The sequence below is a fragment of the Pyxicephalus adspersus genome, chromosome 12 (genome assembly GCF_032062135.1).
Source record: "Pyxicephalus adspersus chromosome 12, UCB_Pads_2.0, whole genome shotgun sequence".
Taxonomy (NCBI): Eukaryota; Metazoa; Chordata; class Amphibia; order Anura; family Pyxicephalidae; genus Pyxicephalus; species Pyxicephalus adspersus.
In genome coordinates this window covers 41,510,715-41,523,356 of record NC_092869.1, presented here as the reverse complement: position 1 = coordinate 41,523,356, position 12,642 = coordinate 41,510,715, and the positions used below count along the sequence as shown (strand labels likewise).

The following is a 12,642-nucleotide window of genomic DNA, read 5'->3' as shown; positions in this document are numbered from 1 at the left end:
TATAGAATATAGTATAGTATACAGAAGAATATAGTATAATATATATAGATTATAGTATGAAGTTGACCTGCCTGAACTTTCTTTCAGTGGCCATGGATTGTATTTGTCCCCTGGAATTTCAGTTTGAATGAATCTCATCTTTAGCTGTACACATGACACATTCTCGGTTTCTATTCATCTTTTTGAGGTGTGATGGGGATTTTGCATTTCCAGCATTGTACAATAGAATTGATAGCATTTACTTTTCATCTTTCCATCTCACACAGCAGCCATGCAATGAGAAGATTTCCATTAGCTCTTCCCCCATTCCCATCCTATCAGTGATCATTACACGCCATCCAGGAACATATAACACCGGGGGGAAATGACACCACACTGCTGTGATATTCAGGAATTAGCACAGCTGGTTTCCATGGCAACACATTTTTTTTTCTCTTCTTAAATTTTTATATAGATGAATGCCACAGAGGGGGAAAGTAAGCTCCCAGTGACGTCTGGAGGATCTTGGGATTTGACCTCAAAGAGACCTCTGCCCAAACCAATTAAGAAAGAAATTTTTAATTATACATATATATTTCTTTTTCTCTTTGATGGTTATAAGTGGGTGTTCTATATCATGTTATTTATTATTTATAAACTAATGAATCATGGAAATAAACTGAATGATTAAAAAGCAACATTCATATTTCTATATATGCCAAACTGTTTCAGAAGCTGCGAGACTTCCTTTACTTGAAGTTCCACCAGCTCCGCCTCTATCTCACTGTCCAATCAGATTACTGGAGTGAGTGGGGTTTATGTAGAAAGTCAGAAAAAGTCAGTAACAAATTAAAATGAATGTAGTTCAAAGACAGGGTACCCTGTCTTTGAACTACATTCATTCTAATACCACAAATTTCCAGGGTTGGCGAATAAATGTAATTTTCCTGGCAGGAATTAATCTATAAATTCCCAATCTCTTGTTACACACTGGTCCCCATTAAAAAAGACCTTGCAAATTTCCAGAAATAAATTTAAACTGAATCCGAAAGGTGAAACAATAATATTTATGATATTAAAGGAGAGAGGCATCTGGTGGCCAAGCATGAAGAAATTTGTAATCAATTTTTGGTTTGAGAGATTGCCACAAATTAATTAATTATAATATCAAACATGATATCAGTGTTTCTCAACCAGGGCTTCTTCAGAGGATGCTAAAGGATTTTGGGATCCTTGGTCAGTTCAAGTGACCCCAATGGTCTTTTTGGCTATTTGTAAGGGTGGCATTCTTCCCAATGGCCAGCAATGTGAGAGGAATTCTTCCCACTGACCACTATGCTAATATACTGTGATCTGGGGATATAGGAATTATAGGAGGGGTTCCCCTGAAAAATATTTCAAGGGTTCCCCTATGGGAAAAGCTGCATTATATTGTTACACATTTCATTGATCTAAAATATGATCTGTTCATGAAAATGATAAAAAATGAATCCCCTAAATTGCATGCAGCAGAGTCCAACAAGATGCATATGTTCCATTCGATCAATCAGATCAATGCACATAGCTCACCATTGGGCTGGATGGATGGAAGTCTGAAAACGATTGATGGAACACAACTGGTAGTTCCATTCAATAACTATTGGTGTCTATAATGCATTGCCAGGAACAAGGAATGATTTCAGAAATAATGATTTATACATCATATGATTGGAAATATCCAACTCATCCCCATCCACTCAATTACCAAGCTCAACATCCATGAGATAATACCTTTACGACCAAATCAAATGCAGAGGGTTGGAACCTTTATCATTTATTTATTTCTATCATAAGACACAGAAAAAGTTTCAGTTCAATGATGAATCCATATTGTAGGTTCCTTGCATCTAGAATACATGAAGCCAACATGTTTTGGTGTTTAGAAGCTCCCTTCATCAGAGCATGGAAGACAGATGAAGGTGAAAGTTGGAATTAGCAGGAGATTGGATAAATTGATGGGGATCGGCTTACACCACATCAGTTGGTTTTTTCCTAAGGTGTCCCAAGATCGGAAGATATGATTTCTCCAATAGGGGACACTTTTGATAAGGTTTCGTTGTTGTGTCTGATCCTTTCTACATCATTCACTTCTTGTATGGGTGTCAAAGGGACAGGAAGGAAGGATAAAAGTCTCCAATGAAGTCCCAACCAAATATAAAAAAAACCTGATTGAAGTTAGTCATTAAAGTGGCACAGCCAATCAAAATGGATGAAGATTGCCCTGCGATGCAACGCGGATAGGTAAATTGAGTGGCTTTGGTTGCACATAAAAATACATTTTCATTAAATATTGGAAATATTGACCAAAATATTAAATGCTGATGAATGTATGGCAGCAATTGGTGGAGTAAAAATGGATTCCCTGATAAGGTAATGGCAGGATGCCCACTTTCCCTAGGCATTGCGACGCGCCATTTCCCTGCGGCATTTTACCCTTGACCTTGCTGCATTCCGTGACTATAACGAACACCTCAATGCTGACGACGTATTTCTATCTCATTTCTATACCAAGCTGCATCTCTTCACTTTAAAACATTTTAAAACTCTTGGAATTCAGCCCGGACGCTCTTGGCTGCGAGCTCCACTTGGGGGATTAAACTCGCTCTATAAATCTTCACCCATTGCCACATTATCAAAAGTGGACGCCTGTTCTGCCACAGGAGCGTGCCACACAAGCGGCCTGACGGGCAGGCAAGAACACGGGCTAGCTAAAAGCCCATTTTTACCAAAAAAGTGTATATCAGTGCAAAATAAATACATTACATCTCTGCAATACATGCTCATCTGCCCATCTTCCATCCCTTCACGGAATGCATTGGAAAAGCACCTGTTGACCAGAAATCCAATATTTGCCTAACTTCTTGTTTTAGCTAACACAATGGGTCTGCAATAGGTAGATTATCATGGGAGAACCTGGGTGATCCAGCACCCAGAATGGCAAAGGATTGTAGGAAATCCATTCCAGGATTGCCCAGGTTCTCCCATTATAGTCTATCTTCTCCAGTCTTGGAGAGCTTTATTAAATCAGGCCCATTGTCCCTGATGATCCTTTTGATCTTGGGCCCTCATTCCCATTGTGCAGGTATGACATGATCAGAATTCCCATCCTGACATGCAGCCATAGCTGGAGAACACAACAGGCGAAGGGATGCTGCATGCAATGCAGATAACAGATGCAGCAAATGATGAAGAAAACATAAAACATGTTGATTTTTTTTATCAATGGTAAGTATTTTTGTCAATTCACTCATCTGTAGGGGTCAGATTCATGTAAACAGTGCTAATCGGGTTCCAGGGATTCACCCGACATAATTCCAGCAATTCCTCCATCCTTCAACGCTCTTCATGGCGTTCTTCTCATACAAGTCATGTGATGAGAGATGGATGCCACAGCTGCATGGCTGGTGAGCTTACACCCCACACGCCTGGCACATAGTGTGCGGGACAAAGATGAAAATCACACAAACCCAACCCTGGGTATCCGTTCACAATCAGGACCTTACGGGTAAACAATTCAATGCACAGATGAAATACATCTAAGGAATTGTTAGGGAATCACATTGCTCTCCATTTCATCCTAGGCATGACACTTGGTGAACATAGGGCTCCGTTATCTTCTAGCTGTTCAGAAAAATAAAGAACCCCAATGGAACTCAATGCTTTTCCTATAGTTGGCGAGCCCTGCATGGATCAACTGGAACTTTTGCCATTATTGTAAAGCAATGGGGAAACTCAGGTGGACAAATTCTGCCAGCTGTATGCCTTAATAACAGGCTTACATCCAATTTCACAACTAGTTGCTAAAGTAAATATCAGTTTATGTTAGACATGACCCTTGAAGGAATCCAAGCTGGGTATATCCGTCCATCGTTATTCAGGTGTATAGTATAGCTTTACAGCCAAACTTTCAATTTGTAAGCACCCATGTTGGATAGTTCCAGTTTTTGGATATCAGGGGTGGGGCTGTGACACACATAAAGTACTATTATTAATAAACCGGATTTATATAGCACCAACATATTACACAGCGCTGTACAATAAATAAGGGTTGCAAATGACAAATGAATACAGACACAGGAGGAGGAGAGGACCCTGCCCTGAAGAGCTTACAATCTACTATAACATAATGTGCTCACATTAGGTATTTATAATACCAATGGGTGCCACAATGGTCCAACACAGGACTGCCTGACCCAGACATTTATACACCAATAACACAGACTGAAATATCTTTCTTCAGAATGGGGAATTTAAACATTTCACATGCACAGAACTCATGTATACACGACAGCGAGCTGCAGAATAATATACAATGTAAACTTCCATAAATCAGTTTATAAATATAGCAAAGCTCAGACTATTTTTTCTGGGCGTTGTGCAGGTTACCAAAAATATATTTAATCAATCATTGTGGGTGAGATATTTTTTCCTTGAAAGGAAAAAGTTTGCAGGAATAAATTTCAACAGAATATTTAACAATTATGAAATTGAAAACAATAATGGGATAAATAGAGACACTGAGCTTTGCCCATGCAGGGTGGCGGCAGGGACAAAATGGGCCTCGGGGCAAATATGAAGCAGGGGCTCCAAATGCACTTACTAAATGTAGTTTACTTAAAACCAATTCCAGGTCCCCCACTCCCCATGAGTTAAATGCTCCTTTGGTTCGGGGTGGAGGGTCAGCACAAATACCCTGGGACCCTTTCAGACCCTCAGAGTTTACTGCTCCTGGGTGCACAGGAACTGCTGCTGTGTGGCCAACCACACTGCGGGCAACCAGATTTGTACACGGCTGTGGTGCGAATCCAAAACAGCAACCACAAAGCCAAAACCAACATTTCGGAAAACCATGCTACAGCTGCATGCAAAAAATAAATAAATAGAAGCGTCAGGAACTGCGGGTGAACTCGTGGCAGAATGCTGCAGCTGCTTAAATGGGCCTCATTGTACTTGAGTGCAATGCAGGACTGCTGCTCCTGCACCGGATGGGATTAGATTGGAGAGCTGTGACAAGCTAGGTAGCTAAATGAAGCAGCTTTGGTAGACCAATTGCATAGAGAAAAGGACATTTACAGAAGTGAAAAATGAAACAAGAATTTGTAACTATTTCAAATGTGCAGGGAGACCCCACTGCAGGAATACGTTCATCTACTAGATTGTAAGCTCTTCGGGGCAGGGTCCTCTCCTTCTGTGGCACTGCCTGTATATGTCTGTCATTTGCATCCCCTATTTAATGTACAGCGCTGCATAATATGTTGGCGCTATATAAATCCTGTTTATTAATAATAATAATAATAATAATGATAATAATAATAATATATAATCAGCAGCCTGTAGAGGGGCTTTTAATGTCAACTTCTCCTTACCCTACACTTGCTCCCGTGCCCCTTCCATTCACCACTAATACCACCGATCTGTTCATGGGCCGGAGCAAAGAGAAAAAGTCCTGGGAATGCTCTTAATTGACCAGATTGGGGACTCTCAATGGGAACAAATTATTTCATCCCCAATATGAAGCATTAGCAGGAACTTGTCTTTGTTTGGTTTATCCTGGGCTACGTGCAAAAAAAGAGACTGAATACTTTTGTCTGCACCATCACAGAACCATTTTGAAACGATTCATGGAAAAACTGAAACTTTTGGGGGTTTCAATTTCCTTGCACCCCCCAAGAGCACAATGATACTTCTGCTGACCTCCACATTGCCATCAGAAATAATGTAGATTTTGGCTAGAAGGACCAATGAGTGCTGTGGGGACCAACAGTGCCAGTTACCCAGAGATTTTTCCTAAATGGTGCCACATTCTGCCAATGCAGGCAGGCGGCTTTTGCAGGTTCCAGAATTTTTTTTTTTTATATGACCCTGCAACTTTTTCCCTTGGAATAAAATTAACTTGCCAAAGAAGAATCTAAATACCTACAGTAACCCCCCACCCCCATTGCCACTGAACAATGTCATCACTTTTGTATGGGGCTATGGCCTTTAGGAGAATTGTTTTGGGCACAATTGTGACACGGGGGTCAATGTGAGAAAACACAGTACATGTTGGGGTACAAGGCACGGTGCACTGGTTACACCTGGAAGTGGGATTGTAAAGAGTGAAGTGAAGACTCCTTACTCACCAGAGGGGTATAAACGATTTCTTTCTTTCTTTTTTTTTTTTAATATTTGATTTTTCAAGCAACTGAGTGACTTCAATGCAAATCTTTGCAGGAAACTGCAAGTAAACATGCAGAGTTCCAAAAACTGGCACCAACCCCTCCCTCCCCCATGCCTTGCTATTGGTTAGAAATGCTGTCAGTTACAATAACTAACCAGTAGCAACCAAAGGGGCAAATAGAAGTTAAAAGTTGCAAATTATAGTTCCCAGGTCTTTAGGTGGCTCTAAAGGTATCTGATCATGCAGTCACATTCCTGATATTCCCTGAAAAGTTCTCCAAGTCCCTGAAAGTTCTCCAAGACTGGAAAAGATAGACTATCATGGGTGATTTTTTTGCTGTTGGCTTTCAAAGCTTTCAATCCTCAACCAGATACATTGCAAGTTTGCTGGATCACCCAGGTTCTCATTTGATAGTCTATCTTCTCCTGTTTTGGAGAGCTTTACCAATCAGGCCCAATGTGTCTTATAGGCGAGTGACACCTTGCAGGAGGGCTGTGCTGGATTTCCATTTGCATGTTTAAGTTCAGCATCACCCAGGAAGCCCAGGAGAAGAATTTAAATGAAAACATGCAATAATTGTGAATGCAGCACATGTATACCTAAAGCTGGAGAATGGTTGGATGTGAATACAGATCTTAGAGAACCTGCAATCACCTGCAGATATCTCTCATGTATTTGTTATTCCATAATGATTAATAATATTTACAAGGAGATTTAGCTGCAAGACAATGTTTAATAATAAACAATAATGAAAGTGGAACCTCCCTTTAAAGTAGAGAATAACCACAAACAAAACTCAACCTACAATGTGTCTAAACCAAAGAACAAAGGTCACAAATGTTGCAGCTTCCAGTACTTAGATGTGGCTGCTGCTTTAGTTTTCATATTAAGGTTTGTTTCCTTTTCTGATTGGTGATTCCAGCATTAAGTGTCTTGTCCTAGGGTGACAACACTCACTGTACTGCATCTATAGAGGAGCAGCGTTGTCTCCATCTACGTCATCAACCCCAAGGAAATGTGTCCAATGAAAACTCTGATCGTTTCTTTGTTCCAAGTCACTCATTTTTAGGATATTTTAACCCAAGAGATGGAGTGGCTACTGCAGGTCGTACATACAGATCTTTTCACTGAATGTGGCCACAGATATGGGTATGTAGAAATATAATAAACCCAAACTACAAAGCAGCATTTCCCAAACATTTTACCCAAAAGGGACCCTTCAAATAAATGTTCAGGCCCTAAGGACCCCCTGGGAAGGAGGTCTTCTACACTGGTGGGAACAATTGCCCCCATGAAGTAATGGTAGGAATGACCCCTTCTCAGGCAGCTAAAAAGACCATTGGTGTCATGTCCCCCAGCCGCTCCTCCAATGACCTACTAATGACTTCCTCACTCATAACCTCCTCACAGACACAGCTCCAAGACTTCTCTAGAGCTGCCCCAACTCTCTGGAATGGTCTTCCTTGTCCTATTCGGCTTGCTCCTACTTTCTGCTCATTTAAAAGAGCACTCAAAACCCATTTTTTCAAACATGCCTACCCATCTTCTTCTGTCTTTTGAAACCGTCACTACTCACCCACCATTACATACCTCCTATTGTGTGCTACTTCCCCCACCCACTAGACTGTAAGCTCTTCGGGGCAGGGTCCTCTCCTCCTCCTCTCCTCCTTTGTCACTGTCTGTATTCGTCTTTCATTTGGAACCCCTATTTAATGTACAGCGCTGTGTAATATGTTGGCGCTATATAAATCCTGTTTATTATTATTAATAATAATAATAATAATAATGTCACTGGCACTGCCAAGTGGCATTGTACCTAGAACCAAGCAGAGGAACCACCGGAGGAACATCTTAAGGAACCCTTAGTAACCTTTAGTTCCATAGAACCATGGCGGAGAATGGCTACTATGAAAGCAATTTTTAAGCTTTATCAGATACATACAAGCAGCTTCCTTAAGGTATTTTTTTTATTTTTGCCTCTCTTATCTTGAGATTTTCAAGATTTGCCACGGCACTGGTCCGGTAGGTGAAGTCAACCAACCAATGCAGCCACCATATCCAAGCTGCAATATATAACATTTTCCTTTTCCGGTTTGGATTTGCTTCACCATGGCCACTAATCAGCATGGTCACCTACTGCCGGGTCAATCCATGCCAACCCACCTTGCCCACCATGCACTGAGCTCCATACGGCATTGGATTGCAAGCTCCTTCCAGGCAGTGGGATTTATATAAAGAGCTGGCAGATATGTTTCCACTACACACATATATATAATCCTCAATATCTGCCAGATAAAATACATTTGTTGTAATTTTTTATAATAATAGCAGAGGATAAAAATCAGCTTAGTACACCAAGAGATGGATAAAACGAGGCCTCAAACCCGGCATCAGGGCCCTCGGGCTATTTTAAGCCTGGTCAATGTGCACCCTAGCATCACAGAATGCCAATGCAAATATAATTATCAGGTGGCTACTATGTGTCTGTCAATCAAAGCGCCTGGACCATTCTATGTCATTGGATTCCAGCGTTGTCATCCTATCCGTGTTCTGATACATGGACACAAATGTAATTACATGGCCAATCCTTACACCCAAGTGCTATATATATATTCTAGGAAAACCCATCACCCATTCTACTCAACTGTAACCTATTTACACTGATTGTTACATCTAATGCAATATCTTAAAGCATGCAATATAGAGCAGCCTATCAGGTTACTGAACCCTTCTGCACAATTGCAACATTTGCATTTACACAATGCAACATAGTAACAATATAACATCCTGCAAATGATACAAATGTAACAAATCAAGTGCCTTTATTCCTAGAAACACAATGAACCTTAAATACCACCCAAAATATTACATAAACTAGTGGCCAATCAAATATTTCATAAAAACATGTAAAATATGTAAGATAAAAAAAATGCAATGACTTACTGCAAAAGCATATCTGCCAATGTCCTTAGCAATCCACAGCACAAATGATGTCATAAGAGGGGACAGAGCTACATTGGTTTGCTGGAATGAAGGTTTTTTTTTTTAATTAACACTTTCCCATCCAGGGAGCTCAGGATAACCTACTAATCTAGGTGTCCCAGTTTCTGCTGCTGTAGGGTTAATTCTCCTCTTAGCTACCCCCTCCCCCTTTTCCCTTGCTGCTACATCACACAGCCTATAGATGGGGCTATTGTAAGAAGGGGTTAATGCAGCTCCCTGTCCTCAATGAAAAATGTACATGTGAGTCAGATTGTGCAGGCTGTAATAATAGCACCCCCTTCCCCCTGTGTGATGAGCTGCTGGCTCTGCATTGACAATAAATAGAAAGGCTGGAGAGGAAGGGGGTGAAATCCACACAGTTTACCCCCCCTTAGCTGGGATCAGCAATGACAGCTCAGCAATGAATGAAAACCTCCATCCCTGCCATGCACACTGCAGCATTGCCATCCCTGTGCCATGGCAGCCTCCCTTCCCCAGGCTCCTACCTCATGCTTGTAGATCTCCTCTCTGGTGTTCCTCCTTAGGCTGATGGACTAGCTGGGAGGCTCACAGCTTGGCTTGTCAGATTAGTAGCTGATCTGCTCTGTGTCCTGGTAGTGCTGATCATGCATGTGCTGCTGGCTGCTGCTGCTGGCTGGTGCAGGGTGCTGCTCATGAACTGTCCTCCCTGGCCTGCTGGTGCTGATCAATTCAGTGCAGGCTGCTGGGAAGCTCATGTTTGAGGTCCAGGCTAGCTGCAGAGATGGTCCTTCCCTGCTGACAGCTGTTCCAGAGGTCCTGCCATCTTTCTCTTAGATGAGGCTGCAGCAGTAGATACAAAGGCAGGCTGAGCTCTGCTGCCCCTGCTGGCAGCCTGCTGTCACTGATTGCCTGCCTGCCTGCCTGTCTGTGCCTATCATCACTCCCTCCCCTTCTGGCTCAGCTCAGGCACCTGCACTTTCACTGGATGTTAACCCCTTCCTAATCAAGTCAGGCTGCTGGGTGATCAGTGCCAAGTGACAGTGACCAGTAGTTGGCATTACAGTTTCTATATAGACACCCCTGTTGCAGCAAAAAAAAGTCTCTTGCAGCATCTGTAAATGCATGGGTGCAGTAAAAGAAGAGAACTGTTGAAATGGGTTCAAAGGGAAAAAATTTGCTAAAATGACTCACTGTGCTGTTGGCAAATTTTTGCAAATGTTGGCAAAAGGTAAATTTTATTTTAGTGTAATTGATATTTTGGGGGACTTCATTTGATTAAAATATATATATGTTATAAGCCAAAATAAACAATACATACCAAAAAAACTTTATATACAAAATAATAAACATATAAACATACATAGATGCAGATCATCCAAAGTAGTATATTCAGTACAGTTTCCTATATTCTTTTATCTGTGCCCTTGCTTTTTCCATTTTTTAAAACATTTGTATTCCTTGAACCGTGTGTATAAACCAATAACATTAATAACCCAAAACAAAGGGAAGAAAATATCCCAAAAAACCCGGTTTAATTAACAATACATTCCGACCCTTCCAATGACCAGGTAACACCTCACCTCCTATACCTGGATAGACATTTGAGCTATGTCACCTAAATGTAAAAACTGCTAAAGCAACTTATTGTATTGACTTACTAGATTGGTGCCCCTTTAAATAGCTATTATTAGCCCCTTGTACCCTTAACAGCCACCACAAACCTCTCCTATTTTAACTTAAATACACCAAAAATTTTGCCAATTTTCCCAATTTTTGCTAAAATATTGGGCAAATGAGAATTCTTAATTTTATTCATCCATATTCATAGGCATGGGGCTTCTTTACTCCAGACCTGATATCACACGTGGATTTTTTTTATCATTCATTGAATATAGCCGGGTCATCTCCCACCAATAAAATTGGCTGCACAGCATTGGGAGGAACACACAAAAAGGCATTGACCTGGATTTTGGTGAATTAAAAAGCAGTCACAACACCTGAAACTCTGTAACCGATAACTATAATTCCATTTTTTAGAACCTTGCACACATTGCCCAATGAAAATGAGCACCTATATGCGTTCCTAGCTCTGTGACCCTGCTGAGAATCCAATACATTGGCTTTGGATTTGGAGCCCATTCACCTTTTGCTGTTCAGGATGGCAGGCAGGTTCCCATTCACTGGGTCTGTGCAGCACCGGGTATTGCATTAGGCAGTCCAATGACTTGAATGGCCATGCAGGGCACAACATGGTTTAGGAAGTAGGAGTTCTGTTCCTTGTTTACATTTTTTACTTACTGAGTATTCTAATATTTTATAAATACAATATGACAGATAAAGAAAATATTATTAGAGGATGCTGACATTTACAAAATTGTGGAAACAAGTATTTTCTTTTTTCATGGTAGGCGATGCAACATATATAACTTGCTGCAAGCCGTCAACCATCATTGGGCAGGAAAAAAATGTCTACCCCATGCCACCCCCTAATTTATCTAAACCAGTGTTTCTCAAACTTCAGGGACCCCCAGCTCACAGTACATTAGTGTGGCGGTCAGTGGGAAGAATTCCTCTTACATTGCAGGTCATTGGGAAGAATGTCGCCCTTACAGATAGCCAAAAACATCATTGGTGGCCCCTAAACTGACCTTAGAGCCACAAGTGCTCATTGCTCGAGGAACCCCCAGCAACCTCTGGAGGAACCTTAGGGTGCCTGTGTCACTCCAGGGCCCTGGTAACATTGATGCTTCCCATTGATGGTCTATCATTGGGATCCGGAAGACAAGGGGTGCAAGGGGTGACGACTAGACCAGTTGGCAGACTGGCAGAAGGTCATGTGATGATGAATCCAGGTAAGTAAAATGTTAGGACGTTTCTTTCATTTTTTGAATAGTTGTGAGTAAAGTAGGAGAGAGAAGCTAGGAAGGGCCAAGAAAGGGCCCTTAGGGAATGCTACATTGGGCTTAAAGTGTACTTTCCTGATCTACAATACCGTGCTTTAAGTTGCTGCTATTGCAATATTCTACTTCCTCGTTGGCAGTGCTGCCCAATGCCTATGCCTTACAGCTCACAGTGCAAGTCTATGGGTCAGCATACTGATAAATGAGTGGCTGATATTTTATATTTGGACTTATTAGAAGAGAGACAAAGTGATCACACAGAGCCACTGAGAGCTCCAACTAGTGGCCAATCAGCATATCTATATTTAACACAGAGATGAAATCATTACAGTGCTGGCTATCTGTTCTCAAGACTCTAAGATACAATAGACTACAAGTATCCTTTAATTATTAATATGTATAATCTAGCTGGCTGCAAACTTGTTTACTGCAGTAATGCGCATTTTCACATTCATTACCACAATAGGTGTTAATGTATACTACTATGTGTTTGTGTTGTATTTAAAATAGATTGCAAATGCACATATACCTCTGATTGTGGTGCATTACTATCAATGCTGAAGGTGCACTTTTCCTTGTGTTAGGATGCACGGTCTACCT

The 12,642-nt window shown here is 41.2% G+C and overlaps 1 protein-coding gene across 2 annotated transcripts in view; it reads right to left on the bottom strand.

The window, feature by feature from the left end:
• Positions 1 to 10,006, bottom strand: part of EVL (Enah/Vasp-like) — a 92,169-nt gene extending 82,163 nt beyond the window's left edge. The window contains exon 1 of one of the 2 annotated variants that reach the window (XM_072428812.1): positions 9,667 to 10,006. In XM_072428812.1, coding sequence (XP_072284913.1) covers positions 9,667 to 9,671 — 5 coding nt within the window. In that variant the 5' untranslated portion in view covers positions 9,672 to 10,006. Of the gene's footprint in view, positions 1 to 9,121; positions 9,298 to 9,666 lie in introns of those variants that run through there. The other variant, XM_072428811.1, reaches the window with a different exon arrangement.
• Positions 10,007 to 12,642: the final 2,636 nt, after the last annotated feature.